General features: G+C 53.1%; 2 protein-coding genes across 3 annotated transcripts; one reads left to right on the top strand and one right to left on the bottom strand.

The window, feature by feature from the left end:
* Nucleotides 1–483: 483 nt before the first annotated feature.
* LOC111160151 (ankyrin repeat domain 52) lies at nt 484–17,363 on the bottom strand. Its single transcript, XM_022523022.1, has 28 exons — nt 17,282–17,363; nt 16,874–16,957; nt 16,330–16,408; nt 16,058–16,128; nt 14,579–14,779; nt 13,949–14,036; nt 13,665–13,807; nt 13,154–13,366; nt 12,809–12,887; nt 12,388–12,502; nt 12,119–12,201; nt 11,895–12,012; nt 11,622–11,690; nt 11,299–11,439; nt 11,142–11,222; nt 9,641–9,752; nt 9,370–9,441; nt 8,877–9,078; nt 8,523–8,610; nt 8,329–8,446; nt 7,510–7,729; nt 7,218–7,305; nt 7,027–7,110; nt 6,771–6,916; nt 6,469–6,551; nt 6,177–6,259; nt 5,902–5,993; nt 484–5,208 (listed from the first exon to the last, which is right to left on the bottom strand). The coding sequence occupies exons 1-28, from the start codon at nt 17,306–17,308 to the stop codon at nt 4,958–4,960; spliced, it is 3,231 nt and encodes a 1,076-aa protein (XP_022378730.1). The 5' UTR covers nt 17,309–17,363; the 3' UTR covers nt 484–4,957.
* A 6,685-nt stretch (nt 17,364–24,048) lies between these two features.
* On the top strand, nt 24,049–27,333 carry LOC111160145 (coenzyme Q10A). 2 transcript variants are annotated; one of them, XM_022523006.1, is made up of 5 exons: nt 24,049–24,182; nt 24,762–24,908; nt 25,701–25,893; nt 26,118–26,219; nt 26,522–27,333. In XM_022523006.1, the coding sequence occupies exons 1-5, from the start codon at nt 24,049–24,051 to the stop codon at nt 26,687–26,689; spliced, it is 744 nt and encodes a 247-aa protein (XP_022378714.1). In that variant the 3' UTR covers nt 26,690–27,333. The 2 variants fall into 2 exon arrangements, with proteins under 2 accessions (XP_022378714.1, XP_022378715.1); XM_022523007.1 differs by lacking the exon at nt 24,049–24,182 and adding an exon at nt 24,317–24,372 and having other exon boundaries at nt 26,522–27,069.
* The last annotated feature ends 637 nt before the right edge of the window (nt 27,334–27,970 follow it).

Genomic DNA, 27,970 nt, shown 5'->3' with positions numbered 1-27,970 from the left:
ACTAGCACCACAGGCGGATCTGGGACAGGGTACAGGGCAGGAACGGGAAAATTGCTTAGAGAAAGATTCAACTAGAATCCAGTGAATTGTGCTCAGTTCTCTTTACTTCCTACAACCGAGTACATGGGTCACGGGGTGGAGGGGGTGACAGGACATGGAACATGCCCCTCGGTGCCCCCAACACACCCCTGCACACAGGATGGTGGTGTCTGCAGCATCACAGGTCATGCAGGGCACGGGGGAGGGGGGTTCACACACACAGAGACGCCCACGGCGGGTACCAGACAGAGAACACCCCTGAATATACACAGCTGTACACAGGGAACCCCCAGGTCCCCAACCCAACCCTCTCCCCTGTCTTGCCGTCCCCCAGGCCGGAGGAACTGTATTGCTTTGAGAGAGCCACCCTGGGGGCCGCTCTGCCAGGCACCCTCCCCTCCCCTCCCCCCCCCCCCCCCCCCCCCACCCCCCACCAAACCCACTCCAGCCGGAACCCACCCCCACCCCCCGAAACACACACATACAAAGCTGAGCTATCCAGGAATACAGGGGAACAAGGAGATTGTCCGGGACAGGAGCGGAGGCAGTCGGGGGAGAAAGGACTGGAAGCAGAGACCCCCCACCCTAGTGTGGGGATAAGACTGGCACAACAGCTACTTTAGTGCAATTGGAGAGGGTGCCCAGAGTGAGGGATGGAGATGGGAGGGGAAGGCTCTCCCTGTCTTCCCTGGGGGGCAAAGCCAGGCTCCCCAGGGAAAGGGCCTAGCAGGAGCGAGCGAGGGCCAAGGGCAGATGCTCTCGTCACCCGCCACCCTCTGCCCTCCCAAATGCAGTGACAGTGTCCCCCTCACACCTAAGTGGGCAACAGCAGCCTCAGAGTCAGTACCTTCAAGTAATTCATAGAACAGACCCTCCCCACCCCAGCTTCCTCCCATCTCTGGGATTTGGTCGCTTCTCTAGGGTTGGGTTGGGAGGAGGGAGTCCCCAATTCAGGCCCTTCCCTCTCCACCTCCCTCTTCCCAGACCACTGGGCTTGGTCCTCAAAGATTCCTTGCCTCCGCCCTTGCCCAACCTGGGTCAAGGCCACGGAGGGCTGGAGCCACCACAATTAGAGGGGAAGGGGCTGCTTTGCTCCTTATCCCTCCTTCTTAAAAGGTAGGGTTCAAACTAGGCGGGATGGGGCCCCTATACTGGTTTGCCCCAGCAGGAGGGCTTCTGGGCTAGGGTCTGTAAGGCTATTTTCCTTTGCGGTGGGAAGGGAGGTGGGGATGAACACGGGGTGTGGGGAGAGGGGGAGGAATGGCGGAGAGGGAAGGAGGAAGGGGCCTCCCTGCTGGAGCGCAGTCACTGGAGTCATTCAGAAGAAGAAACACTCCTGTGCACAGAGATAGAGCAGGCCTGCTCCCAGGCCCACCAGCCAGGCCCTGCCCTCAGCTTGCGGGGCCCCTTCCAAGACCCCAGCGGAGGCTTCCGGGGGTACAGCTGCAGAACCATTCACTCTGGCCCCACGCCCCCCTACCCCGCCCCAGCCTCTCCTCCCCTTCTAGGTTCGGGGAGTAAGAAGGTGCTCGGGTGGGCAGACAGCGGTGGAAACAGTATTGAGTTTTCCTTTGGTTACATATTGAAGGCAAAGGTGAGCTGGACTTACAGTCAAAACGGATAGGGATGAGGAAGGAAGAGGGGCCATGCTGGGGTTGGAGAGGGAGGTAGGCCCTCCTCAGCCCCTCCACCCCAAGAAACACATGTCTAAGTGGGGTGGCAGTCCCTCATCTCATCTCTCCCACCCCCCACAGCACCAAACAGAAGGAGAAGCCCCCTCCCCCAGGGGCTGCTCCCCACCCCAACCTGGGCTGTACATTCAGTGGTTTTCAGCAGTCCTATGGCTCAGGGGGCCACGGCGGGGGAGGTGGCCCGTCAGTCTCAGTTGGACAGTGGCAGTGACCCGGGTCTGTTGGCCCATCCTGGGACCCACAGTTTGTGCCATTTGTTTTTCTGAAGGATAGTACACAACCCTACCAAAGCCACCGCCCAATCAGAAACATCTCCCCAAAAATCAGAAACTAAAAACTGGCTCTTTTCAACTCGCCCTCTGATTCACAAGCCTGTTTCCCTGTCTCCTATGTAGCCCTCGCTCTGTCTCCTTTGCTGGGACCTGGGGCTGCTCCCAGGGTCCTCACTTAAAATAGGCCTTTTCTCAAAAGTGCTTATTACTTGAAGCAAGTGCTTTAGAGCTGCGGTGGGGAGAGGGGGAGGGAAGAGGGAGGGCGAAGGGAAGGAGGTGTTTCCTCCCCACCCTACCCCCTTAAGATTGGGGGGCATTCTGCCTGTTTTACTTCTCCACACCCGTTTAAGTCAAAGAGGTTTAAAAAAAAAAATCTTAACATTAAAATAAATATGCAGTGGCCATGAGAATGGTCAAAACACTTCAAAAAACACTAGGGGCTGGGGAGCCCGGGGTGGGGTGTGGGATTTCCTTTGGCATAAGGAGAGGGGGCTGCTCATCCTCCACGCCTCCTCACAGCCACACGAGGAGAGGCAGGGGACTCCCCATGACCTGCCCCAGCACTGCTGACGGTATGCTGAAGGGGCAGGGGGGGGAGAGGAAGCAGCCAGAAATCTCATCTAGCAAAACAATGGGGCTCCTGATAAATACTCAGATTCTTCCTGTCGTCGCCAAACATTGATAAAGGAGAACACGACTGATTCCCCACTGATACCCCGAGAGTCTTCTCTGGAGGACCCATCTCTCTGCCCACCCCCTGCCCCCCCTACCCCCCGTCACCTAATTCCCAGCACCAAAATGAGAGGGAGGGGGTGGAATGGGAAGATTTGAGGAGAGAGTTGAAGTTAGGGGCAAGTTTTGCAGAACCAGCAGGGTTGGGGGTGGGGGGCTGCAGCCCTTAAGAGAGGTCACATTGATTGTCATATTGGGGAGGGCAGGGTGTGAAAGGGAGGTGGGCAAGAGGGGCATCGCAAGGCCCTTTGGCTTTGAAAACAAAACTAAAAACTAAAAGCTGCACAATCCTTCTCACCAATAATGGTCATTTGGAAGCTTTGAAATGGTTTAGGAACTGAGGTTTGGGGGAAGCAAGACACAGAAAGAGGGAATAGAGACCATGACAAAAAGAATAAGGACTTGGACAAACACCCCAGGCTTCAGGGAACCAGCATGAGGTATGGTTAAGGGTATCTGTTAGGGAGGGAGGGGTCCCTGGGATGCCCCCCTCTCCCCTCAGGACCCCCTTGGCAAGGGCAGCAAGACTTGCAGGGGACACGACTGAAAAGTGGGTGTGGTTGTGAACAAAGCAAGCGTGGGTGGGGGAAGGAAACTGAGGGATCCCCCGGGCGGCGGTGGGGCGGGGGGGGGGGGACCCTGTACTGTGTAAACGAAGCCTGTCCAGTTCTCAGGGGACAATACTGATGGCAGCCAAACTGGGCAAGGGTGCACTGTGGGAGTGGAGGGGGCATGACCTCTATTCAAGTTCTGTGTCTTGGCCCCTGGCTGAGGTATTGAGTGTGAGGAAGGGAACACTGGGCTGTGGGAGTGGGTCCAACTGTCCAGGAGGCTTAGCTGGGAGATGGATGGACAAGGCGTTGGAAGGGACCAGGGCCAAATTCAATGCTACATTTAGAGAGAAAACTGCCCCCTCCTCACTCCGGCCCAGTTTGGCTTTTGGGGTGCGACTTTTGGGAATCTTCTCAGTGCGGCCCCTCGCTCAATCCCATCTCTCCCCGAGGCCGGGAGGGCAGGGACCAAGCCTCAGCGGGTATTTATCGCTCCCTAGATCAGAGCTTCATCCTCACATTAGAGGGGAAGCCGGTCCCGAGTCGCCACGGTCCCTAGTCTGCCCTGCCCCTCCCACCATCTTTGGCTTCAGATCAGGAGTGACTGGGGGCGGTGGGTACTCTTGGACATAACGGAAGGTGGGGGCACAGAGGAACTCTGGGGTTTGGGGGGCACAGGAGGAAGAACACGGTCCTTCCCTCCCCACACATGCAAACACATGCCTGAAACACACAGGACATACTAGGGCTGTGGTTTTGAAATGGGCAGGAAATTAATTTGTTTCTTCCCCTAAAGGATAAAATGTTTACTTAAAAATTCATGACAAGCCTCAAAGTCAAGGGAGGGGGAGCCAGGGCGGGAATGGCCACAGGCTCTGCCCTCCCAAAAGAAGTGAAAAGAAAGAAGCAAGGTTAAAGTGCGTGGTTAGGGGCCAGGCCAGCGAGGCAGGGAGTCAGGGAGGAGCAGGCCGTGGGGGCAGAGCCAGCCCTTGATTTGCATATGAGGAGCCAGGGGAGAGTGCAGGATTGGGGCCCAGGTACAGTAGTTGCTGCTTCAAGTGTTTTGCATTTGAATTTTAGGGGTGACAGGGTACAGAAGTGGGGGAAAAGCTCCAGGCCCCAGTGCTAAATACCCTCCCCCCTCATCCACTAGCTGCCCCTGAAGGGGGAGGGGGACACCCCCAGAGTGCTCACACAGTACCAGAAATTAAGGCTTCTCACTGCTGCGGGGGTGGAGGGGCCAGCCGAGCAGGGAGGCAGTGATGGGTATGGAAGAGGAGGAGGGATCTGCCTGGCAGTAGGGGCAGGGGGACCCAGAGAGGAGAGACAGAGGGAAGGGAAGGGGGAGTTGGCAGCAGAAAGGGGAAACCGAGAGATGGGGGTAAAAGAGAGGGTAGCCAGGCATTTAGCAATCATTTGGGGACACTTGGCAGAAGGGGTTGCCCTGGGGGTGCCAAGGGCCTGGGGTGCTCCCTGTAGGTCCCAGACCCCTGCCAGGCCAGGATGGTGTGGCAAAGGGGTGAGCAGCTGCTCCCCAGTGCTTCTTCTCCCCCGTTCTGTCCCCCCCACCCAGTCGTGTTCTCCTTTAAAGTGCCCTAAATGTATAGACTTTTTCTAAATAAATAGAATAAGATATCAAGCCACCGGCAGGGGGAGGGACACCGAAGGGGGGCTACTCCGAGTAGCAGCCGTCTAAGCCAATGGCGCCATGCCGCTCCTGGCTGTAGGGGCAGGAGGCCCCGTGGGGCAGGGCGCCGCAGCCACCCACCGTCTTGGCTGCTGCGATGCCGCAGTTCTTGAGCAGGCTGAAGCTGAAAGGACTGACGGCGTCCTTGGGTGGGAAAGGCTTCATGGTGGAGAGGATCAAGGCCAGGCAGTCTGCCACATCTTTGTTGGGGGCACAGGCCAGCGCTGGGGTGTGACCTGCAGGGCAGAAGGGGAGAACTGAGGCCTGGGGTCCTGCAGCCCCAGAGCCCCACCCATCTTCCCCCAGGCCCTGAGCTCTCCTGCTCTCATCTGTGGAGGGGAGCCAAGGCAGGCAAGCACCCAGAACCATCAGAATTTAAGGCCAATGAGGGCTCAGGGGGGCTGACAGGCAGACTGTCAAAGTGGGGGGTAAAGGGTAGAGCACAGGGGACACAAGGCTGGGAGGCTGAGGTGTGTGGGAGGTCTTCCTGAGGACAGTGCTGGGTCTGCCTAGTTCTGTCAGACTGCCCTCAGAGACTCTAGTGTATTGGTATTGTGTCCCTGCTCTGAAGAGTTCCCCTGGAGGAAAAAAGACACCCCAGTTTATAAGTTACGGTTAAGAAGTCACCTCCTGACGGGGCGCCTGGGTGGCTCAGTGGGTTAAAGCCTCTGCCTTCAGCTCAGGTCATGATCTCAGGGTCCTGGGATCGAGCCCCACATCGGGCTCTCTGCTCAGCAGGGAGCCTGCTTCCCCCTCTCTCTCTGCCTGCCTGTCTGCCTACTTGTGATCTCTGTCAAATAAATAAAATCTTAAAAAAAAAAAAATGTGTCTTCTTAAAAAAAAAAAAAAAAAAAAAAAAGAAGTCACCTCCTGAAGAGTGTCCCTGACCCCAAACTCGGGAGAGGTGGGGGACTCGGGACCCCACCCACCTTCTTCATCCACAGCCAGCACTGTGGCCCCACGACTCAGCAGGGCCTGCACCACAGAAGCAAGACCGTTCCGGGCAGCAATGTGGAGTGGCCTTGGAAGAAAGGAAAAAGGAGCAAGAAATCAGTAGGGTACCAAGCTGCCCTTCCTCTTCCAGCCGGAGTATCCTGAGTGCTGAACAAATACCGGGAGTTCCAGAGAGCCCCTGGAAGGCGGGTGGCTCTTTCTTCACCCACCTGCCTCCCCCAGCCAGGAGCCCCCTTCCCCAGGCACTCACATCTGCAGCGCACTGTTGGTAGCATTGATAAGGCCAAGGTCTTGGGTTTCTGCCAGGATCATGAGGGCACATTTCTCATGGCCCTGAGGGAGAGGAACAGAGATGGAGTGGAAGCAGGCAGGCTGCAGAGCGGGAGTTGGGTAGCGGGAGGACAAAGAGCTATGCAGGCTGGACAATCCTGATGGCTGTTCCAGTCTGCCCCCGAGGTGGGCAGACCCTCCCACTGCCCCCCAACCCCTCGTCAAGCCCTGCCCCTTACACAGCCCTCGCCATCCCTGTAGCAAGGCCATACCTTGCTACAAGCCAAGTGGAGGGCAGTGTTCTTGTTCTCATCCAGCACAGTAAGGTCTGCCTTCCCTCGATACAGCAGAAATTCTGTAAGAGAAAGAGGGCAGAGGACTGATGCCTTTCCTCCAGAGCAGGAGCCCTCCCGGCTCCTGGTCCTCCCATCTGCATCCACTCTGCATGCCATCTGCAGAGAATGAACTACCCAGAGACAAGCCTCCTGCTTCCTGAGCCATGCCACAGGCAGGGCTGCCCCATCTTGCAGAAACACAAGGAGAGCTCCCCCTCCCACACACAGCCCCTACACACCCACAGCAGCGGTCTGGCCGTTCTCGGCCGCCGTCATGAGCGCGGTGCGGCCGGTGTGGTCAGTGGCGTTCACCTCGGCTTGATGCTGCAGGAGCATCCGGAGCCCAGATATGTTGTCCGCGAAGGCAGCGGCGTGAAGAGGGGTCCTGCGGGAGAGTGGGGGTGTCAGGGCAGAGAGGAAAGGGAAGGCTTGTTCGCCTGAGCAGAAAGAGGCCAGAGGCAATGGAGCCTTTTCTCTAAACCTTCCACCACTCACCGTCCTTTGGCATCTCGGCTGTTCACAATCTTGGCACCCAGAGCTCCCAGCAGCATCTCTGTGGTGCTGTCCTGGTTATTAATTCTGAGGGAGGAGGAAGGGTCAGCAGGAAGGACAAGGAAAATGGAATGCTTGTCCTAAGCCCCGGTCCCAGACCCCCGAGCAGGGTGGAGGTGCAGGAAAGGACTTACACTGCACAGTGCAAAGGAGTGAAGGGGTTTCCCTCCAGGTATGAAAACGGGCTGTGTTCAAGTAACAACTCCAGACAATCTTCATGTCCTGAGCAGGAGAAAGGAAGAACAGTGGAGGGTGGAGAGGGACGAAAACCACCTCTGTCCGGTGCCATCTTGGGACATCCCACTTCCAGATGCAGCTTAACCTGGGTCCCTCCCTCAACTCCACAGGGCCTCGGTCTCTGTTCTGTTCTGCCCTCCCCCATGCCGCATCCCGACTCCCGCACCCGCCAAGGCCGCAGGCCCGCACCAGTGTAGGAGGCCCAGTGCATGGGCGAGTATCCACTGTAATCCACGCCAGCATCCAGGGGGTCTGTGGAAAGGGCAGCCTGCAGCAGCGTCCGCAGCACGGCGGTGTGGCCGCAGGCTGAGGCCAGGTGAATGGGGGTGCGGCCCTTGAAGTCTCGGCACAGCACAAACGCGTCATGGTCCAGCAGGGCGGCCAGGCAGTCCTCACAGCCGGTCACTGCCTGTGGGCGACGTAACGGTGTGAGGGAGGGCACAGGGCCATTCCCTGCCTCATAGCCAGTCTCCAGAGCTCGCCCCGGAATGAGAACCACTTCCAGGGTGCCCATTGTTGTCTTTGCGCCAACTCTAAATGTTAGGTGTCAGCATCTCCTGCCTCCCTCTTCTCTATGCCAACAGACAAGCAGAAGGGTAAGAGTTAATTCTGGCACTCTGGAGTAGGGGACAAATGGCAGTGTTGGAGGATGAAGGGATCGAAGCATCCCCTGGGTTGAGGAGGAGACAGCTCTAGGCCAACTGATGGTGGAGAAGGCCTGAGATGGTGGCATCATTAGCCAGGGGCCCAGGACCAGGGCTGGGGTTCCTGGGGCAGGGACTGGGTAGCGAGCATGTGGCTGTATGAGATAACAAAGCAAGGGAATCGGGGAGACCCGCTACGGATGTCAGGTACTCCTCCTGGAGCAAACACAGTAAGGCCCAATTAAGACTCTGGGCACAAAATACTGGCCCACCTGCTAGACAGTCTGCAGTCCTACTGCTGATGGGTCCTGTGTTCCCAAGTCCAGGCCTGTCAGTGAGCAGCCCCACCCAGGAGGTCACTCACCCCACGGTGGAGGGCGGTGCGGCCCCGGAGGTCAGCAGCATCAGCCGTGGATCCTTTCTCTAGCAGCAGATGGACACAATCCACATGGCCATTCATGATGGCCAGCATCAGTGGGGTTCTACAGAGGGGGCAGGAGAAAGGTGAGGGCCCGCAGGGACACAAAAAGCCGCACCCTGCCCCTGGCCCACACTCACTGTCCATAGGCATCCATGACATCTGTGATGTCAGCTCGTTCCCCACTGTCGATCAGCAAGTGCAGGGAGTCAGTGTGGCCAGAGGCAGCTAGGAGAAAAGGGTCTGGGTCAAGGCACAGTCAAGGGGAAAGAGGCAGCCAGGTTGAGCAGAAAGGACTCAAGGGTGGAGATTAAGGGAAGACCTGGAGAGGCAGGCCAAAGTCTTAGGGGAACAGGAAGCCACGAATCAGAACTTGAAGTTTCCATTCTCCTTGCCCTGCTCCACTCCCAACCCTAAGCCCGTTCAGGAAGGGTCTGGGACCCGTCTCCCTGCCCTCCAGCAAGGGGAGGGAAGTGCCTGAAGGGTGTCCTCACCAGCAGCATGCAGGGGCGTCCACTTGCGTCTGCGCTCCCTGATGAGTGCGGAGGCGCCGTGGGCCGTAAGTACCTCCACACACTCGGTGGAGCCCCGCTCGGTGGCCAGGAAGAGCGCGGTCCGGCCCTTGTGGTCCCTTACATCCAGATTCACCAGCGTCTCGGCCAGTGTCTTCAGGGCTTCACAGTGACCGTTGTAGGCCTGGGTGGGGCGGGGCGGGGGGTGCAGGTAACCGATGGATACAGCTCGGGACACTGTCCCCACTCTTCTCTTGGGCCCCATGGGGAAACTCCAGGCAGCAGTCCTCCCCACGAGCTCGGGCCCCTCAGACTCTCGACTTGTACCACACCCAGCCCTCCCCAGACCACTGCCTGTTTGCCACATCCCCACAAGAAGGCAGAAGCTAGGACAGATTCCCAAGTGCTCATGCCTGTGTGTGGGTCTGGGGCAGGGAGGGACAAGGAAGGCAGGGGGAAAGGACTGCGGACTCACAGCTAAGTGCAAAGGGCTGACTGGAATGGTGCTCTCCACATCCTCCAGGCAGTTAAAGGACATTTCTAAGAGCTGCAATGGACAGGAAAGTAGGGGCAGAGGTTCTTGAATTTCTAAGATGTTATCCCTCCACCCCCACAGTCACCCCCGAAGCCCCTGGTGCTAGAGACCACATCTGAGTCAACCATCCCTCAGTTTCAGAATTCACAAACACAAGGGTGATGGCGTGCCCTGCCCCTCTCCTCTGCCCCTCACCAGATCCCGCACATACCAGTTCGAGGTTCTGTCTGTTGCCGTAGGCGGCTGCATAGTGCACAGCTGTGTAGCCCTGCCTGTCCCGCAGGGAGGGGTCTGCACCGTTATCCAGTAAGAACTCCAGACAGCTGGGGGACAGGGGCACACTGTGAGGCAGGGACAGGCCCAGCAGGGGAGGGCCCAGTTGTGCAAAGTGCAGAGGAGAGGGGCAAGGGAGCCCCTCCAGGCCCAGCTGCCCAACACCCGTCCTCTGCTCCACGGAGGCCAACTCCTGCCCATTCGACCCTGGCTCCAGACCCACCACCTCTTTCACATCAGCCCTACTCTGGCTTCGGTGCCTTCCTTTATCCCTGGAACGCTCTCCTGGAGAACCTAGAGCATAGTTATTAGTTACCAACACCTTCCACCCACCTCCACACACACTGACCTCCTGTCTGGAATGCCTTCTCCTTCCAACCTCTCTGAAGAAGTCCTACCCATCCCAAGCTTGCTCCTTGCCTCCTACCCTCTGTGAGGCCTTCCCCAACCTTCCCAGTGAGGTGCCTCTTCCTCTGTGCTCCCTTGGCACCCTTCTTAGAGGGTCAGCTTAGAAGTACTAGCAGAAATAATAATAATCAGCATTTACTACATGTCAAGCACTGTTCTAAGCACTTCAAGTGTATGAAATCGCTTAGTCTGCATCATGCTCTCATGGTCCTATTCTTATTCCTACCATGGTTAAGGAAATTGAGGCACGGAGAAGTTAAGTTGTCAAAAGTTGCACAGTTGAGTTTTTTGGATTGAAGTATTCTTCTTTAAAGAAAAACAACCCTTTCCTTTCAGAACACTCGTAGATTTACGGAAAGACTGTGAAGATAGTCTAGAGTTTCCACATGCACTGCACTATTCTCCCTATTGTTAATATCTAACATTAGAATGTGTAAATGCCCTTTCATTTTTATTTCCCAACAGCTTATTCGTTTTCAAAGGGCAGAAATTTGAGGATTTTTTGTTTGTTTGTTTTGGAGAGTAAGATGCAGGAAGGAGCAGTGGGAGAGGGAGAGAGAGATTCTCAAGCAGGCTCCAAGCCCAGCTCAGAGTCTGACGTGGGGCTCGATCTCATAACCTTGAGATCCTGACCTGAGCCAAAATGAAGAGTCGGATGCTTAACTGACTGAACCACCCAGGCACCCCAAGAGTAATTCATCTTTTATCCTTGTATCTATCACAGTTCTTAGTACCTAATAAGTAAATCCTCAATTCTTCCGGAATAGATAAGTGATTTGGTGTGTTTAGCTCATCTGATTCTCTCAGGAAGGCCATCCATTCCCTGAGGGAAGGAACTAGGTCTCCTACTTTGGTTTGTACCCACAATACTTAGTCTAGGACTGGGCTCAGAGTGCACCCAACGTACTGCAGGCGGGCCAACTGCCAGCAGCGGAAGTGAGGTGGCAGGATCCGGAGTGGGTGGGAGTGCGGCAGGGCCAGAGCCGACGCCGCTGGGACAGCTCATCCAGGGGCTCTGCTCAACTACTCACAAGAAGGCCTCCTTCCTGCGGGACTCCTTCAGTGGCTCGTCCTCTTCAGCATCGTGGCTGGAAGATGAGTGAGGTTCCGCTCTGGGGTACAGACAGTGAAGTCAGGGGAGGCTCAGGGAGGTGAGTGGAGCTGAGAAGGCCAAAGTGGGACTCTCACCTCCGGTAGGTGTCAGAGGCAGCGGCATAGTGGAGCGGAGAGCAGCCTTTACAGTCGGCCTCATTGACGCCCGCGCCAGCCGTCACCAGCGTGACTGCACACTGGTAGCTGCCGTTGGCGGCTGCATAGTGCAGTGGGGTCCTGTGGAGAAGGCAAGGAGGGTGGGTGAAAGAGCCGAGGGCAGACCCAAAGGCAACCAGAGGAGCAGCCTGGAGCTGCTCTGTAGTACTCTCCCCACTTAGTCTCCAAGCCCCTACCACTCCCTCCATCGTCTGTCTCTCTTAGCTGACATTCCCCACATCTACTGCTGCGTATCGACACACCTTCCAAATTTGTCTCTCCTCCTCAAGTCAGCTCCACTGCTCAACAGCAAATTAAGACATTCAACGTTCCTAAAAGGAAAGAGGATGAGGGTTAAGAGAGCGAGAGGCTCAGAGAGAAGCCACAGGCACAAGGAGAGGCTGAGGAAGGATGGTGCCACAGACAGTCCTTTCTGCTGTGGCTGCTCGCACTGTGATGGGGAGACATTTGGGCAGCAGAGAAGGGCCCACACCCTTGCCCAGATCTCAGTGCCTGGGAGACAAAAGAGAACTCACCCTCCAGAAGCAGCAGCATGAAGACAGGTGCGGCCAAGGTTGTCAGGCGTATTGATGTCAAAACCAGCTGAAAGCACGTGCTCATTGCTGAGTGAAGATACAATGCTATACAGCTGACCTGCAGGGCCGGAACAGCCATGGATCCCATCTGAGGGCCCTGACCAGAGGGAGAGGCCTGCACCCACCTACACACCTGCCCAACCCCCCAACCAGTCAGCACATACCTGAGGAAAGAAGCTTACGACAACAGTCAGAGAATCCAAAGAGAACAGCTAAGTGCAGAGGGAACATGTCGTGAATGCCGCGCCTGGGGAGAAGTTGAGGGACTCGGTCCTTAGGTCCAGGAGAGACTGGTTATAGACCTCCTTTCTGTAGGCCCCCTCCCACTAGCCCAGGAGATGGTGGGGTTCAGCAAGCTTCCTTTTGGCAAGCTTCTTTGTGCCTCCATGTTTGACGTGAGAAGCCTGTACAGATCCAAAGGACCCCAACTCACCGGGCGGTATCCGCGCCATTGGTCATGAGGGTGCTGATGAGCAGCTCGTGTCCATAGCGAGCAGCCACGTGCAATGGCGTGTTCCCAAATTTGTCGGCACAATCAATCTCGCTGCCTGAGAGGGGAAGCACACAAACTCAGGCTGACCTTAGGCTCCAGACCACTCACACTACCTAGCTACCACGTGAGTGCTTGGTTCATGCCATATCCCAGGCCAAGCCTTCCACAGGTGTTAGCTTGTTTGTAAGCCTTAGGGGCAGGCAGACCAGGGCCATTTCCACAGGTACCTTGCTCAGAGCTCCAGGTGCTCATCCTGGCTGGAAGGGGGTGTGGGAGGTGGAATGAGGAAACAAACGGGTTTCTAGGGATGAGTTCTCTGGGAAAGTGGGAGAAGAGAGCACAAAGTCTCCCAAGTTCATACCATTCTGGATGAGGATCTGGGAGCGGGTAAAACGACCATGGATGGCAGCCATGTGCAGAGGACTTTTCCCTTCCTTGCTCTGTGAAAATATGGCAATTTTTTTGTTTTCAGCACAAGGCACTGAGAAGGCCCCATTCCCCTTTCAAAAGGACACATCTCTGAGGATGGACTAGTCTTGTGGACATCTGCTCAGCCCATACTCTCCTGGCAAGGTCTGATCAACCTAGGAGGCAAGTGACGATTCCCCAGAGTTATCCAGAAGGGAAGATATGGTCAGGACCCCCAGAGCCAGATTCCTCTCCCAGCACTCCCAGAGCCAGGCTGTGGCGTCATCCCTTCAGGCACCTGGTAGTTGACATCAGCCCCATTATTGACCAACAGCTCCAAGCAGAGAGCGCCATTGGTGGAGACTGCAGCCACGTGCAGTGGCGTGAAGCCCTTGTCATTCGGCTGGTTGACATTGGCTCCTGCATTCACCAGCTCAATGGCCACAGCATCCTGGCCCAGGTAGCAGGCGATGTGCAAAGCTGTGTTTCCAAAAGCGTTGGGCTCGTCGATCTGGATTTCCAGGGGTGCAGATAAGGGCACAGGGAAGTATCAATTTAAATAAAATGGAAGCCAGCACAGATAGCCTAGAGAACCCCAGAATTCCAACAACTGCCCAAGACACCTCAGGGTCCTGACTCAATAGACCGAGCCTATTCCTTACAGCAAGCGCTATTCACCACGTTTCACCGTATCCTGCTGACCTCCCCCAATAGCTCCAACAATCCCAGCACCTTACGTCTCTACACACAGACCCCGACGCCCAACTCCCTGCCCTTAGCACCCAGCCTCCCGGGCTCAGCACCCTGACCTCAGCCCCCATCCGGAGCAGGTACTTCACCACTTCAATCTGGCCACTGGCCGCAGCTGTGTGGAGCAGCCCATAGCCCTTGCGGTCCTTGCAGCCGAGGTCCGCTCCCCGTGCCACCAGCAGTTTTAGGACCTCCAAATGCCCTAGGAAGAAAGAGGAAGCTCTCAAGGGTGTGGAGGGTGAACTAAGACCCCAAGTGCCTCTCTCCAAAGGCTGCAATCCCCACCCCTGCCTTAGAAATCCTAAATGTCAAATTCCTCCTCTTTCCATGAACCCTTTCTCACCCAGAAAAGCTGCCCAGTGCAGAGGCTGCCGCTCCTTTTTGTCACAGACATTCAGGCTGGCTCCCTTGTTCAGGAGCAGGTTCACCGTCTGTATGAGGATATGAAAGACACCTGTTCAGAGCCAAGTTCATGCTTTCAATGTACCTAAGGGCAGAAGCCTCAGTTCCTGAAAAGGCTGAGGCAGCCAAATGTCTTTGTTCTTGAACAGAACAATCTGGAGAACTAAAGGGAACAGAGGAAGCAGATACTAAGAAGGAGATCCCATACAGATTTGGAAGTTTGAGGGAAATTTGAGGGAGTCTCTTCCTATGATCTGCCGGTTCTTAAATTCTTTTGAAAAATCTTCTAAGACATTTCGAAAAACAGGGACACTCACTTCTGAAAGAGGCATGTATATAAACATTTTCCATCCAACTTTAGAGAGTTTACCTTGGACTTAAGTCCAAGTCAAGAATTTCAATCTAATCCAACCATTCATTTGGTGCTCGAGCCCAAGTGTCTATCCAGGCTGCTGTTCCCCAGACCTGATGGCCCAGAAGCAGAGGAAGGTAATTGGGGTGGGAAGGGAAGGGAAGGGCCAGGACAGGATGGGATGGGGCTCAGCTGGGTATGGATTGGAGCAGTCCTTACCTCCAGATGCCCACTATGCACTGCATGGTGCAGGGCACTGCGCCCACTCCTGTCGGCCACGTTGAGGCTACTCAACAGGGGTGCCAGAGCCTCAGCACACTTCGTGGCCCGGTTGGCAGCAGCCACATGCAGTGGTGTTTGCCACAGCTTGTCCCGGGCATTCACATCTGCTGAATGTGCCAGCAGCAGTCCCAGCACCTTCTGTAAAGGAGCAGGGGATAGGAGAGAAGAGAGAGGGGAAGTAGAAGGTAAAACAAATGGAGGGAAGAACAGATCAGCATGGCACATGTGGCCCCGTGGAATGCCCCCGTAATCCCCATCCCCCAGCACAGAGTCTCTTCTCATTTTTCCAACATACGTAGCCTCTCAACCTCTACTTCCCATCTTCTGGATCTTTTTTTTTTTTTTTTAAGATTTTATTTATTTATTTGACAGAGATCACAAGTAGGCGAAGAGGCAGGCAGAGAGAGAGAGGGGAGGAAGAGGCTCCCTGCTGAGCAGACAGCCAGATGCGGGGCCTGATCCCAGAACCCTGGGATCATGACCTGAGCCAAAGGCAGAGGCTTTAACCCACTGAACCACCCAGGAATCCCCCATCTTCTGGATCTTCTGAGAGTTTAAAATCTTCCCGACCTTGCTGAAGTCCCCTCCTCTTCCTCAAACCGCCTGGTATCACTCCCTAACCCAGACCCTGAAAATCTTCATCCACACATATAGCTACGACCAAGCAAATCCACATATATAGAGAATCCCAATCCCTCATTACTTTTCACTAGAAAAAATACACGCTCCTGCTACCTTGCCCCAAATACCCTCCTTCAGTCCTTCCACGGGCACCAAAATCATTTCTGTTACCTCAGTAAGCAAACAGATTCTTTACCTCAGGCTAAAGGGTCCCTCCTAATCACAACCCACCGCATTCCCATTGGTCCCCCATTCCCTTTGGTCTTAGTCTCTCCCCTGGTAGTTGGAGCCAGGGAACTGACCATGGAACCAAGGTAGAGATCTCCTTACCCCCCCCCCCCCCACCCCACCCTTTCTCTTCAGGGTTGCTGGACCCAATTGATGAGGCACATTTGACCTCTGTGCTGTCAACTTTCATGCTGCTTGAGGGGCAGGGATGCAACAGATCACTACCCTCAATCCCTCCATCACAAGGTAAGAAATCTCAGTGCCCAGAGGGGTATCAGACTCCAAGGTGGCCCCCCAGGGAAGGATGAGTCACTCAGGCCTGGCAGCAGGGCCCCCTGCAGTCTGCCAGCCCAGTGTTAAGCTCTCCCCTGACGTCACATCAGCTGGCAACACTCAGCCCCCCTTACCAGCCAGTTCTAGGGGTAGGAAGGAGGGGCCAAGGTCTAGTCTCCTGACCTAGGGGTAGACCAGCTTGTAAGCAGACAGTTGAGGCTCTCAGATCCTTAACTTCTACCTTTAACCAACTCATCCTCTCTGAAAGGGTGAAAGGGCAGAGGAGGCCAATACCTCATTTCGGGAAGCAGCAGCACGATGAAGAGGGGTCAGCCACAGTGTGTCCTTAGCATTGACATTAGCACCTGTGGGGATATAATTTCCTCTTTTGGTGGGAAGTGGACAGCAAGTAGGGAAGGAAGCCAGTAATCAGGCTAAGGAATATGGATAGAGATGAAGCCTCTCCCAGAACAAGTACCAGAGAACAATTCTTGGATGGGCGGGGGGGAGGCTCTTCCCTCAGGTCCCCTCCCTAGGTGCCACACCTTCCAGCTCCCCACTTTCACCTGACATCAGTAGCAACTGGAGGATGGGGACATCGCCTACGTAGGCAGCAGCATGCAATGGGGTCCGCCTCTCTTGGTCCTAGGAAGGCAGAAAAGAGCTGTGCAGGAGAGTGAACTATCAAGGACCCCAACCCAAGTCTTAGAGCTCCAGGCCTTTCCCCACCTCTTCCCCTAGGTTCTGCAGGCTCCTAAATCCCTATCCTAGGTCAAAACAAGCACCTAGGGAGGGTGGAGTCAGGGAGTCAGGGGGTCAGGGCCAAGGGGCTGTAAGGCAGTCTCCTTCTTCCAGGAGGGGCGGGGGCGCTGCAGATACTGATGGTTCAGAAGAGAACACCGTTTCTGGGTATCCTAAGCTCCACTGGTCTACGCTTCAAGCCTGACCCGCTCTCTATCTCCAAACGTAGAACAGGCGCCCATCCCTGGGTAGAAAGAGCTGCGGCTTCTTCCGAGCCAAGGAGCCACGGAGCCGCCCCACTGGTTGGGAGGGGTCCAGAACACCAGGGCCCAGATTACTGGCTCCCCATCCTCCCTGATCCCAACTCACCAGTACATTGATGTTCTCCTTCTGCGAGAGGAGGGAACGCACTTCCTCCACATCTCGGCTAAAGATGGCCTGGACCAGGGGCGGCTGCAGGAAGAACCGGCGTTCAGAGAAAGCGGGCCGGAACGGAACCAGCGGTGGGGGGCGGGGGGGAACACCTGGTTTGATGAGGGGCGTCGCTGGAGGGGCTCCGCTCTGGGGTCCTGGCTGCAAAGGACACTCCCGCGGCATGTTGGCCGGTCGCCAGGCCCCCAAGGACACCGGTTCGGTTGAGGGGAGCACGGCGTGGGGCGGGGCGGGAGCAGCGGGAGCCCCGGGCTCGGGCCCAGCCTAGGCCGCACATCCCCGGGCTCGCGTGGCGGCGGCGCCGGACCCTGGAAGGAGGAAGCGGGCAAGAACAGGAGGGCTGACCTGGTCCGTGATGCTGAGGATCCCCATGGCCCGGCCCGGGCTCCGTCCGCATCGAGCTCCCGGCGGCGGCGGCAGCGGCTCCACCGGGTACACGGGGCGGCCCAGGCGGCGGCTGCGGCGGCGGCTGCGGGGAGAGCGCGGCCCCGCCTACCGGGGGGGCGGGCGAGCGGGAGCCCGCAGCGCTCCCTGGCGGCCGTCCTGGGCCGGGCCGCGGGGCGCTAGCCGCGCAGGCGGCCCCCGGCCTGCAGCCCTCCACCCTGCCCTGGCGCCGGGAACGGCCCCGACGCCCCCCACCTCGAGCGCTGGTTCCCCGGCTCCCCAAGCCCGCTGCGCCGTGCTCTCTGCTCCAGTCTGGAGGCTCGGCGGGTTTCTCACAAGACCCAAGCGTCAACGCGGGCTTTGGCCCCGTGGGGCCTCCCACCACCCAGCCCACCACAATGCCTCCGCGGGAACTAATTCCTCCCGTCTGCGATTACATACCCCCAAATCCGCCACACACTTGGGGAAACAGGGGCGTGGAGACCCGGGGGTTGATTATGGCAATAGCCCCAGAGAGAAGGAAGGCGTGTATCTCCACTGGCGGTGACAAGAGTTGGGTAGACAGGAAATAGCGAAAGTGATCAAACTGCTGAGAGAAATCCCAAAAAGGATTCTCCAGCTGCAGAAAATCCCCACAGAGAGGCTGGGACAGCTGGCAGCTGAAGAAGGCCTCCAAAGCCGACAGAAGGGGCACTTCCCGAATTCCTAATTACTTCATGGCCAGGTTAAGGTGGTAGGATGGCTACACTTTAAGAGGCTCAATGGCTTCTCCCCAGAAAAGGGTGGGGTGCTTTCCCTCCTCCATTGGTGAGGCCAGAGAGCAGCCAATCAGGCAAGATCTAGATGGAGGTCGTCCCAGCCCAGAAAAGGAAGAGGGAAGAAAACTGGATATTGAAAAATTGCTGGAGTTTATAAAAGGTGATCCAGGGTCCTTAGAGCTCAGCAACTCACTAAGAGTGTTCTAAGAGGGAACACATTTAGGAAGAAGTATAGCAAGTTGGCCCCCTATCAAGGTACAGATATAATAAAAGCTCTTCTTTGCTCTCTAACAATCTTTGCCCTTTGTTGCCTTTGGTATCTTGATAAACGGGGGAACAGGGAATGAGGAATGAGAGGGGAAAATACCCATCACTACATATCTTTAATAATTTTTGAACTTTTACCATATTGAAAATAAAATTTACAATATTACTCAAAACTTAACCTTTTCCCAGGAGTCTTCCCTGGTTAACAAGTTCTTTTCCTTTTGTTAGGCATCCTTAACCCTTAAATATTTAGTTTACACTGTAGCAGTCAGGTTTATTTATTTATTTTTTCAAAGATTTTATTTACTTGGCAGGGAGGGAGCGCACACAAGCCTGGGAAGCAGCAGAGGAAGAGAGAGAGGCAGGCTCTCCACTAAGCAGGGAGCCCAATGCAGGGCTCAATCCCAGGACTGTAGAACCACGACCCGGCCTGAAGGCAGATGTCCAATAGACTGAGCCACCCAGGCACCCTGTAGCGGTCAGGTTTAAACTGCATACCTTTGTGGTTCATTTCACCTTATATGTTTTTTGTTTTTTTAAAGATTTTATTTATTTATTTGACAGAGAGAGACCCAGCGGGAGAAGGAACACAAGTGGGGGGCGTGAGAGAGGAAGAGGCAGGCTGCCTGCTGAGCAGGCAGGGCTCGATCCCAGGACTCTGGAATCACGACCTGAGCTGAAGGCAGACACTCAAACGACTGAGCCACCCAGGCGCCCCTCACCTTACATGTTTGACATACAAGTGTCCAACATTTCAGAATGGATTTTAAACTCCTTAGCCAGTCTTCCAACACAGGACTGTGCATTACTTTGGGTTTTTTTGTTTTGTTTTCTATGAAAAAAGGATTTTGAGCTCTCCAAAGGCAAGCGTATACATTATTCTTTGTAGCTTTAACAGAGCAGGAACAGACACTTAACATTTGATGAGGAGGAGAAAGATGAGGCTGAAGAAGTAGAAACTGAAGGAAGCTGGGGATCAGATGGATATGGGTGTTGGGACATGTTGACTTGACTACTGGACCTTCCAGGAAGGGCTGAGCTAGGATATGACCCAGAGGATGGGGAGGAGCGGACTACATGGCCTTCATTGCTTGAAATAGCTCTTGGTAACCTGAGGAATTGGAGTCAGGGGTTGAGCTGAGGTCACGTGCCTGGTTCTGGTGTGGGAGTAGAGGTGAACAAGCGAGGTTACCAGCCGGGTACTTTGGGCAGCTGGAAGAAGAAGGAAGAGCTAAAGAGTTATTTTTAATATTATTCAGAGCACAGAAAGAGGATTTCTCAGTAGGGGAAAAAAGGGATATAATGTAGGTAACACAGATACTTCCAAGGTTCAGGGAGAGGCATAGGTGTGGGGTGGTGGGAGTGGTATTTAGGCTGGGAGTAGTTGCAAAGCCCTTCTATGAAGACAGTCCTATGATTCAACTACTGAATTCACATTTGAGTAACTCTAGGCACATATCTGCCTATTTTTAAGCCTCAGTTTTCATTTTTTTAACAAATGCTGATTGAGGACTCAACCATGATAGAATGCATAGTACAGCACTATACTAACTGGCTTGGAAGTAGAAACTTAGAAGTAATAGTGTCTATTTTTGTGGAACTTCGAAGAGCATACATATACATACGAAACAACTAGGGAATATAGGATACATGCTATTTTACATGGCATCATGTGTTTGGTGTAATTTTCAGGGATGGGTTCAGTTGAAAGACGGTCTTCCTCGAGCAGATGTATTTTGGGTTAGTACCTGAAGGAAGTTATTGATGTAGAGTGACAGGGAAATGGAAGGAAATTGGTTGTTCAAGTACGAGGAATGAACTAGGAAAGTTTAAATGGCAGTAATTAGCTAATCTAATTAGTAGGGGGACAACAAGCAAATTGGCTCGGCAGGCCTATTGTACCTTGGGGATTCTGCAGCAGTTAACTCGGTTAAGGCATAGTGTTAATGAGGTCACAGTTCAGTCATGTATCCCGGTTAATTTCTGTCTTTTATCCAGCCAGATCCTTTCTCCTCACTCTAAGCAGCTGTCTTACATGTGTAAGCCCTTAGTCAGAGGGAGTGGGTCTGGACAAGAAGGCAAGGCTGGAAAGAGTAAATCTGTCCCTCAAGGTCACATGCCCATCTGAGAGTGGCTCCAGATTACCATCTTTGAATTGGAAAGTGATACTGACTGTATCCTGGTGGTGGGGGTAGGGGTGCTGAGGGAAAAAGAAGAAACGTTAGGAGAGAAAAAGTGGTAAGATCATTTTCCAATTTGGGGCTTCACGTATATGTAATATAAATATAAAATAAGGATTAAAATGCCTTCCTTTTAAAAAAATTTTTTTAAAGATTTTATTTATTTGTCAGAGAGAGAGAATGCAAGCACAAGCAGGGGAGAGTGGTAGGCAGAGGTGGGAGCAGTCTCCCAACTGAGCAAGGAGCCCAGCAAGGACTTGATTCTGAAGCAGATGCTTAACCACCCAAGCGTTCTCCATAAAACACCTTCCTTAAAAATGTTAAATGTAAGCCAGAGTTCAAGGGAGGGTTCTTGGTCTTTGACATTCAAATAAAATAGGCTCAAAATTTAAAAGCAATACAGGGCCACCTGACTGGTTCAGTTGATAGAGGATTCAGGGTTGTGAGTTCGAGCCCCAGGATGGGTGTAGAGATTACTTTAAAAAATAAAATTTTTTAAAAAAATACTTTAATTATCTGTCAGAGAGAGAGAGAGAGAGCACAAGCAGGGGAGCAGCAGGCAGAGGGAGAAGCAGGCTACCCGCTGAGCAGGGAGGCTGATGTAGGACTCAATCCCACAACCCTTGGATCATAACCTGAGCAGAAGGCAGAGGCTTAACCAACTGAGCCACCCAGGCATCCCTAAAAAATAAAATCTTTTTTTTTTTAAGATTTTATTTATTTATTTGACAGACAGAGATCACAAGTAGACAGAGAGGCAGGCAGAGAGAGAGAGGGAAGCAGGCTCCCCGCTGAGCAGAGAGCCCGATGCGGGACTCGATTCCAGGACCCTGAGATCATGACCTGAGCCGAAGGCAGTGGCCTAACCCACTGAGCCACCCAGGCGCCCTAAAAAATAAAATCTTTTTTTTTTTTAAAGATTTTCTTTATTTGACAGACAGAGATCACAAGCAGGCAGAGAGACAGGCAGAGAGAGAGGAGGAAGCAGGCTCCCCGCCAAGCAGGGAGCCCGATGTGGGGCTCGATCCCAGGACCCTGGGATCATGACCCGAGCCGAAGGCAGAGGCTTTAACCCACTGAGCCACCCAGGTGCCCCTAAAAAATAAAATCTTAAAAAAAAAGTTAATCCATATCCAATGGAAATCCCAAAATTAATGCCAATCTCATTAGTGGGGAGATGGAGGATTTCTGTTTCCAGGCCCCTGTTTCTAGAGAAGCTGTTTCTCTTCCACATCAGACCCCAAATGAGACATAGTCTTTAATTACTTCATCCTTCTTCCCCTTTCCACACATTACTCAGACAAAACTTTCCTGAGTGTGGAAATGTGACCAAAGATTTAGAACAAAAACAGAGGAAGGGTTCATAACCAAGCACCACCATTCTTTTCTTTTCTTTCTTTCTTTCTTTTTTTTTTTAAAGATTTTATTTGTTTAGGGGAACCTGGGTGGCTCAGTGGGTTAAAGCCTCTGCCTTTGGCTCAGGTCATGGTCCCAGGGTTCTGGGATCAAGCCCCACATCGGGCTCTCTGCTCAGCCAGGAGCCTGCCTCCTCCCCTGTCTCTGCCTGTCTCTCTGCCTACTTGTGATCTCTGTCAAATAAAATCTTTTTATTTATTTATTTATTTGATAGATCACAAGTAGGCAGAGAGGCAGGCAGAGAAGGGGGTGAGGCAGGCTCCCTGCTAAGCAGAGAGCCCGATGCGGGGCTCAATACCAGGACCCTGGGACCATGACCTGAGCTGAAGGCAGAGGCTTTAACCCACTGAGCCACCCAGGCGCCCCTGTCAAATAAAATCTTAAAAAAAAATATTTTATTTGTTTGGCAAGCCTGGGTGGCCTAGTCAGTTAGATGTCTGCCTTGGACTCAGGTCATGATCCCAGGGTCCTAGGATGGAGTCCTAGGGGGATCCATCAGGCTCCCCGCTCAGCGGCCAGCCTCAGGGAGGCTGCTTCTCCCTCGGCCTCTGTTTCTCATGAATAAAATAAAAATAAAGTCTTTTAAAAAATAAGATTTTCAGGATGCCTGGTTGTCTCAGTCGGTTAAGCTGCTATCTTCAGCTCAGGTCATGATCCCAGGGTCCTGGGATTAAGTCCCACATCAGGTTCCTTGCTCCGCAGGGAGCCTGCTTCTCTCTCCACCTCTGCCTGCTTGTGCGTGCTCTCTCTTTCTCTCTCTCTGAAAAATAAATAAATAAATAAAATCTTTTTTAAAAAATAAGATTTTATTTATTTACTTGAGAGACAGAGAGAGATCACACACAGGGGTAGAGGGAGAAGCACACTCCCTGCTCAGCAGGTAGTCTGACTCCTGGAGGGTCTCTATCCCAGGACCCTGGGATCATGACCTAAGATCAGGGCAGACCCTTTACCAACAGAATCACCCAGGCGCCTTAGGCAGCGCCATTCTTAAAATGTGTGGGGAATTTCAATTACTTTTGTACCCATCTAGATCCAATCTCCCTCTTTTTATTTTCCTTTTGTTTTTCCCACTTTTATCAGGAGCATTGTTTTCCCTACTTGTATCAGGATGGAAAGCAGTACAGTGATATTTCTTTGCCTGGGTTCCCGCCCTGAGGTCGCACCCTTCAGGTGCACACTTCCAGGCAAAGAGGGTTTTCTCCCCTAAAATTAAGTCTTGTTCTTCCCCTCCCCCTCTTCTTTCTATCAATATCAAAAGAAAAAATTATGCAAAACCTTAGCCCAGAGTTCAGAAGATTAATTTCCTTTCACAAAGATGTACAGCATAGTACCAGGCACTATAGCGGCTACAAAGATTAACAGAATTCTACTCATAAACGAGGAAGAATATAATAATGGCTCTAGGGGCGCCTGGGTGGCTCAGTGGGTTAAAGCCTCTGCCTTCGGCTCAGGTCATGATCCCAGGGTCATGGGATGGAGCCCCGCATGGGGCTGTGTGCTCAGCAGGGAGGCTGCTTCCTCCTCTCCCTGCCTGCCTCTCTGCCTACTTGTAATCTCTGTCTGTGAAATAAATAAATAAATAAATAAATAAAATCTTAAAAAAAATAATAATGACTCTAAAAGAGATCAGAAGATCAACAGATGTCTGACGATGACGCGCCCACGAAGTCGCCTCTGTGCTGCTTATGTATCAATTCCGTGACCACAGACTCGCCAAGTAGTTTGCCAGGCGACTCCGTTCCTCCTGGCCATCTCTGCAGCCTCTCATACACTCACTCCTGCGCCCTTTCTCGCTAGAGGTGTGAAACTACATCTCCCGAAAGGCCGCGTTGTCCCCTTCCTTCCTCCCTCTCCCGGTTCCGAGCCATGGCAACGGCGTGACGTGGGGGTACTGGGAGCTGTGGGAGCAGCGGTCGCGGCTTCAGTTCTAGGCTACCCCGCCGCCCGGGCGGGAGCAGGGCGAGAGGAGCTGCAGCCCCGAGGCGCTCCTGTTCTCGGGGACCCTGAGCCCGCCCGGCGGCGGCTTCCTGCCTCTTTTCCTCCAGAGTGAGGAGGGCGCAGCGGGGGTCAGAGCCCAGAGGGCAAGGGAGGTTCGGTCCCGCGCATGGCCTCCGCGGGGGCGCGGCGGCTCCCAGCCGGGACGCGCGCGGCGGCCCAGCGTTGCTGCGGCTTCACGCTCCGCCCGGGCACGCGCCCGGCTCCGCCCCCGGGCCCTCCGCGACCGCCGCGACCAATGAGGTGAGAGGGAGGTGCGAGCGTCTGCGCGGCTGGCAAGGGGGTCGCCCAGGGGCCCCAAGTTCCACCGCGGAGGCTTGCAACCCTGGGGTGCGGGCGCGGCGTGGGGCGGCAGCGATCTTACCTATGGGTCTCATGTAGAGCTTTGGGGAATGCTTTTGCAAGTGATTCGCAGGGGAAGTACCCGGGATGGGTGCCCAATCACTACGTGCCCCTCGCGGGCGCCTTGGCAACGCCCGGTTTGGCAAGGCCCCAGAGACTGGGATACTTTCTGAGTCCTAGCTTTTAACAGTATCGTAGCCCACACTCCAAGGCAACTACGCTTCTCATGCACCCCACTTTTCCCCGTCTCCTCCCCCGGCACTGTCCTCAACCGCCCTCGACCTTTCGCACTCGTGACTGCCTGGCAAGGGAGCCTGTCGGGCTGCAGCAGGTGCTGGGGAAAACGCTTGTGTTTATGCTTGTGTTTGTTCGTATGACCTTCCTCTGGGATGTACCCCCACCCCCTTTCCCCTTCCCCCTCGGAATGGTTGAAGAATACAAAGAATCTTGACCTCCTCTCTCCTTTCCTTTTGTCCGTAGATTTCTGATGTCTTGCAGCCTTTTCTTGCCCCGGGCTGCCCAGGTCTTGGGGGCCGAGGTTAGCTTACCTCCCACGCGCTCCTTCATGGGCTTTGCTGCCCCCTTCACCAACAAGCGAAAAGCTTACTCTGAGCGTAGGATCATGGGGTGAGCATCCTCCCCTGTCCAGCATTCTTCCATATTCCCTTCCTCCCCAAACAAATGATTAAATCCAAGCTAAAATGTAAGGGTAGCAATAGTGGGCAAGATTGATCCCTGGCCATCTCTCTCCCAAGCTATTATTACTGATCCTTTATCCTTCTCTGCCAGCCTTCCAACCTTAATTTCCCTCTTCTTGGTTGCCCTGCATATGCATTAAGTGAAACGGGATTAGATTTGTACAATATAAGACAACAGAGTATTATTTCTCTGCCGACCTTTTAAATGTATTTGTGGGCAGGATATAATACTAACACTTACTGAGCACTTGCTACTGCTAGAGTTAGGCTACTCAAATGTTTTAGGTAGGTTTTCTCATTTGATCCTCTCAAAAGACCTATGAATCAGGTACTATTATACTCTGATTTAGGGATGAGAAAACAGAGGCACAGGTAATTTACTTAGGACTACATTTTTGGAAAGTTGTGGAGCTAGGTTCTGAGTTCTTGTGTGATCACCAGTAAAATTGATAGCCTCTGTTCCCCCTAAATGATCCCTGTTAGGATCAAAATAGATAATAAATACAAAAGCATTCTGTGAACTGCAAAACATAATTTTAACATCATGGAAATTTCCATGTTTGTTTTTGGGAAGTCATTCATCCAGGCTTTTTTGGGATCTCTAGTTCTTGAAGGTGAATGGTTGGTGGGCAAAGGCATGGGTAGGGGGAGGGCAATTAGGGCAAGGAGGAACCTGACCCAGCTGACAGTCCCTTGGCCTCTCTCTGATTCCTTTCATTAGGTACTCAATGCAGGAGATGTTTGAAGTGGTGTCCAATGTCCAGGAGTATCGTGAGTTTGTGCCCTGGTGTAAGAAGTCCTTGGTGGTATCTAGCCGTAAAGGTCACCTGAAGGCCCAGTTAGAGGTTGGCTTTCCACCTATTGTGGAACGTTATACCTCTGCTGTTTCCATGGTCAAACCTCACATGGTCAAGGTGAGGCTCTGGGAAGGATTAATTAGCAAAGTTTTTGTGTTCTCTAGCGTTTTTACATGTAAGGGCTATTTTGGCCTTCTTTGTAATGATTGTATCTCCATGTGTCAAATACTCTTCTAAAAAAACATTAGAAGGGAAAGAAAACATTTCTTTCTTATACCCTCCTCTACCTACTATAGCTTTTATCCCACTGTAATATTATTTACCTGACTGCCCTCTTCTAGGCTGTTTGCACTGATGCCAAGCTCTTTAACCACTTAGAGACCATTTGGCGATTCAGCCCTGGTATTCCTGCCTATCCCCGAACTTGCACTGTGGACTTTTCGGTGAGTCAAGAGGCTGTGTGGCATAGCACTACAACTGGTTTGTGAGAGTTGAGCAGAGGTACTATGAAAGTTATTAAGTATAGCTAGCACTTAGCATTTCCCAAGTCAATGACACTTTCTACAGGTCTGAGATTGTATCAGACTTGTACTCTGCTCAGTTCTAAGTAAGGGCGTTTGAAGGGATCTAAGGAACTGGAGGGGGAGGGAAAGAAAACACACTGAATAGTAAGTATCCTTGTGTTTGGCCAGGAACTATCCAACATGGTCCTGAGTAGTTTCTGTCTGTCTCTTACCTATTCCAGATTTCCTTTGAATTTCGTTCTCTGCTGCACTCCCAGCTGGCTACCATGTTTTTTGACGAGGTTGTCAAGCAGAATGTCGCTGCCTTTGAGCGTCGGGCAGCTACCAAGTTTGGTCCAGAAACAGCCATCCCCCGTGAACTGATGTTCCATGAGGTGCACCAGACTTGAGGCAGGATTGTTCCCTGGCCTCTCCTCTACTTTCCCTCCCAACCAATTCTCTTATTTATTTCATTTGGCTCCTGCTCCAATCTAAGGGAAGAGTCTTTGTTCATACTGATGTTCTCCCTCTCACTTCCCCAGAAGTTGGGTTATAAGCTGGCTGGAAATGCTGGGGCAGAAAGGCAGGAGGTTATGGAAAGGAGACATGCCTAGGATATGGTCAGGCTCATCTTGAGAGCCCCATATGCCTGATGTCTGCAGCCTACCTACAATGAATTATAATCAGGACAGTTGGTTGTCTCTGGACCCTGTCAAAGTGTCTTAGTATCTGACCAGGGGAGGATAGCAACTTTCTAGGGAATGAATAAACTGAGCTTTTTCCTCTGACAGAGGTATTGAGTGGTCGATAACTGTTGCCTGCCTGAGATGCCTCAGGAATTGCCTGAGATCTGGCCCCAGTTTGAAATCCATATGACCTCACTTTAAGAATATTTCCATGCTGCCTGGTTAGTGGAGAGTGAGGGTCTTTCTTAACATCAGTGCCCAGGGGCAAGGAGAAAAAAAGCACTGAAGAGAATTGTACTCTTGGATTGTATCTTTTTCTTCTACTTGGCTGAGTTTTTATAAAATTTCAATAAATTAAATGTGACAGTATGAATTTAGCTTTTTTATACTGTCTTGGGGGAATGATGTGGATATACCAGAGTAGAAGAAAGTCATGGGTTCCTTCCTCAGGGGAATAAAGGTGCAAGAAGGCCTCTTGGACATAGTGTCCCTGCTAACTATAGTAGCACATTCTACAAGCCAGGACCTAGTACCCACTCCCTTGGCTATTTATAGACTTTTTCAGAAGGTCAGTTGTAGCAGGAGTCTCAGGACAGAATAATCTGGCATCAGATCTACCATATAGCTGATGGTCTTAGGACCACCTCTTACTTTGAGGACTTCCTTAGGAGACTGCAAAGAGGAGGCATTCCACACAGTACCAGAGCCCTCTAGTGGCTCAGATCCAGAGCTAGCAGTCCTCCTCTGTTTGCCCTTGGTATGGTTTTGTTCTTTTCACCCAGTGGGCTGCACCAGTTTCCTTGGATTAGTCACATATGCAGTTATGAGGTCTCAGCTACAGTCCTTGAGTGTTCTATCTTACAACAAAATTAGGAAGGATGGGGGGCTAAAGGTCAAGGACTTTTAACCCTGAGGAAAAACAGAACTCTTCTTTGGAAATTTCACAGGGACCCTGTCTTATTAGGGTAAATGAATGTCAAATCCACGTAAAGATAAAGGGATGTA

The sequence above is a fragment of the Enhydra lutris genome, unplaced genomic scaffold (genome assembly GCF_002288905.1).
Source record: "Enhydra lutris kenyoni isolate GAN:26980312 unplaced genomic scaffold, ASM228890v2 scaffoldscaffold74, whole genome shotgun sequence".
Lineage (NCBI taxonomy): Eukaryota > Metazoa > Chordata > Mammalia > Carnivora > Mustelidae > Enhydra > Enhydra lutris.
This window is presented reverse-complemented; position numbering and strand designations above follow the sequence as displayed.

What these genes read in the sequence shown, in the direction of transcription:
- LOC111160151 (XM_022523022.1), bottom strand. Translation starts at nt 17,308, where the DNA reads ATGGGGATCCTCAGCATCACGGACCAG. An exon ending in TCCTCAGCATCACGGACCAG is followed by an intron (nt 16,958 to 17,281) that starts GTCAGCCCTCCT and finishes TTCTTCCTGCAG; the next exon opens with CCGCCCCTGGTCCAGGCCAT. An exon ending in GGGCTGATGTCAACTACCAG is followed by an intron (nt 12,888 to 13,153) that starts GTGCCTGAAGGG and finishes ATATTTTCACAG; the next exon opens with AGCAAGGAAGGGAAAAGTCC.
- LOC111160145 (XM_022523006.1), top strand. Translation starts at nt 24,049, where the DNA reads ATGGCCTCCGCGGGGGCGCGGCGGCTCCCAGCCGGGACGCGCGCGGCG. An exon ending in TCTGAGCGTAGGATCATGGG is followed by an intron (nt 24,909 to 25,700) that starts GTGAGCATCCTC and finishes TCCTTTCATTAG; the next exon opens with GTACTCAATGCAGGAGATGT. An exon ending in CTTGCACTGTGGACTTTTCG is followed by an intron (nt 26,220 to 26,521) that starts GTGAGTCAAGAG and finishes TACCTATTCCAG; the next exon opens with ATTTCCTTTGAATTTCGTTC.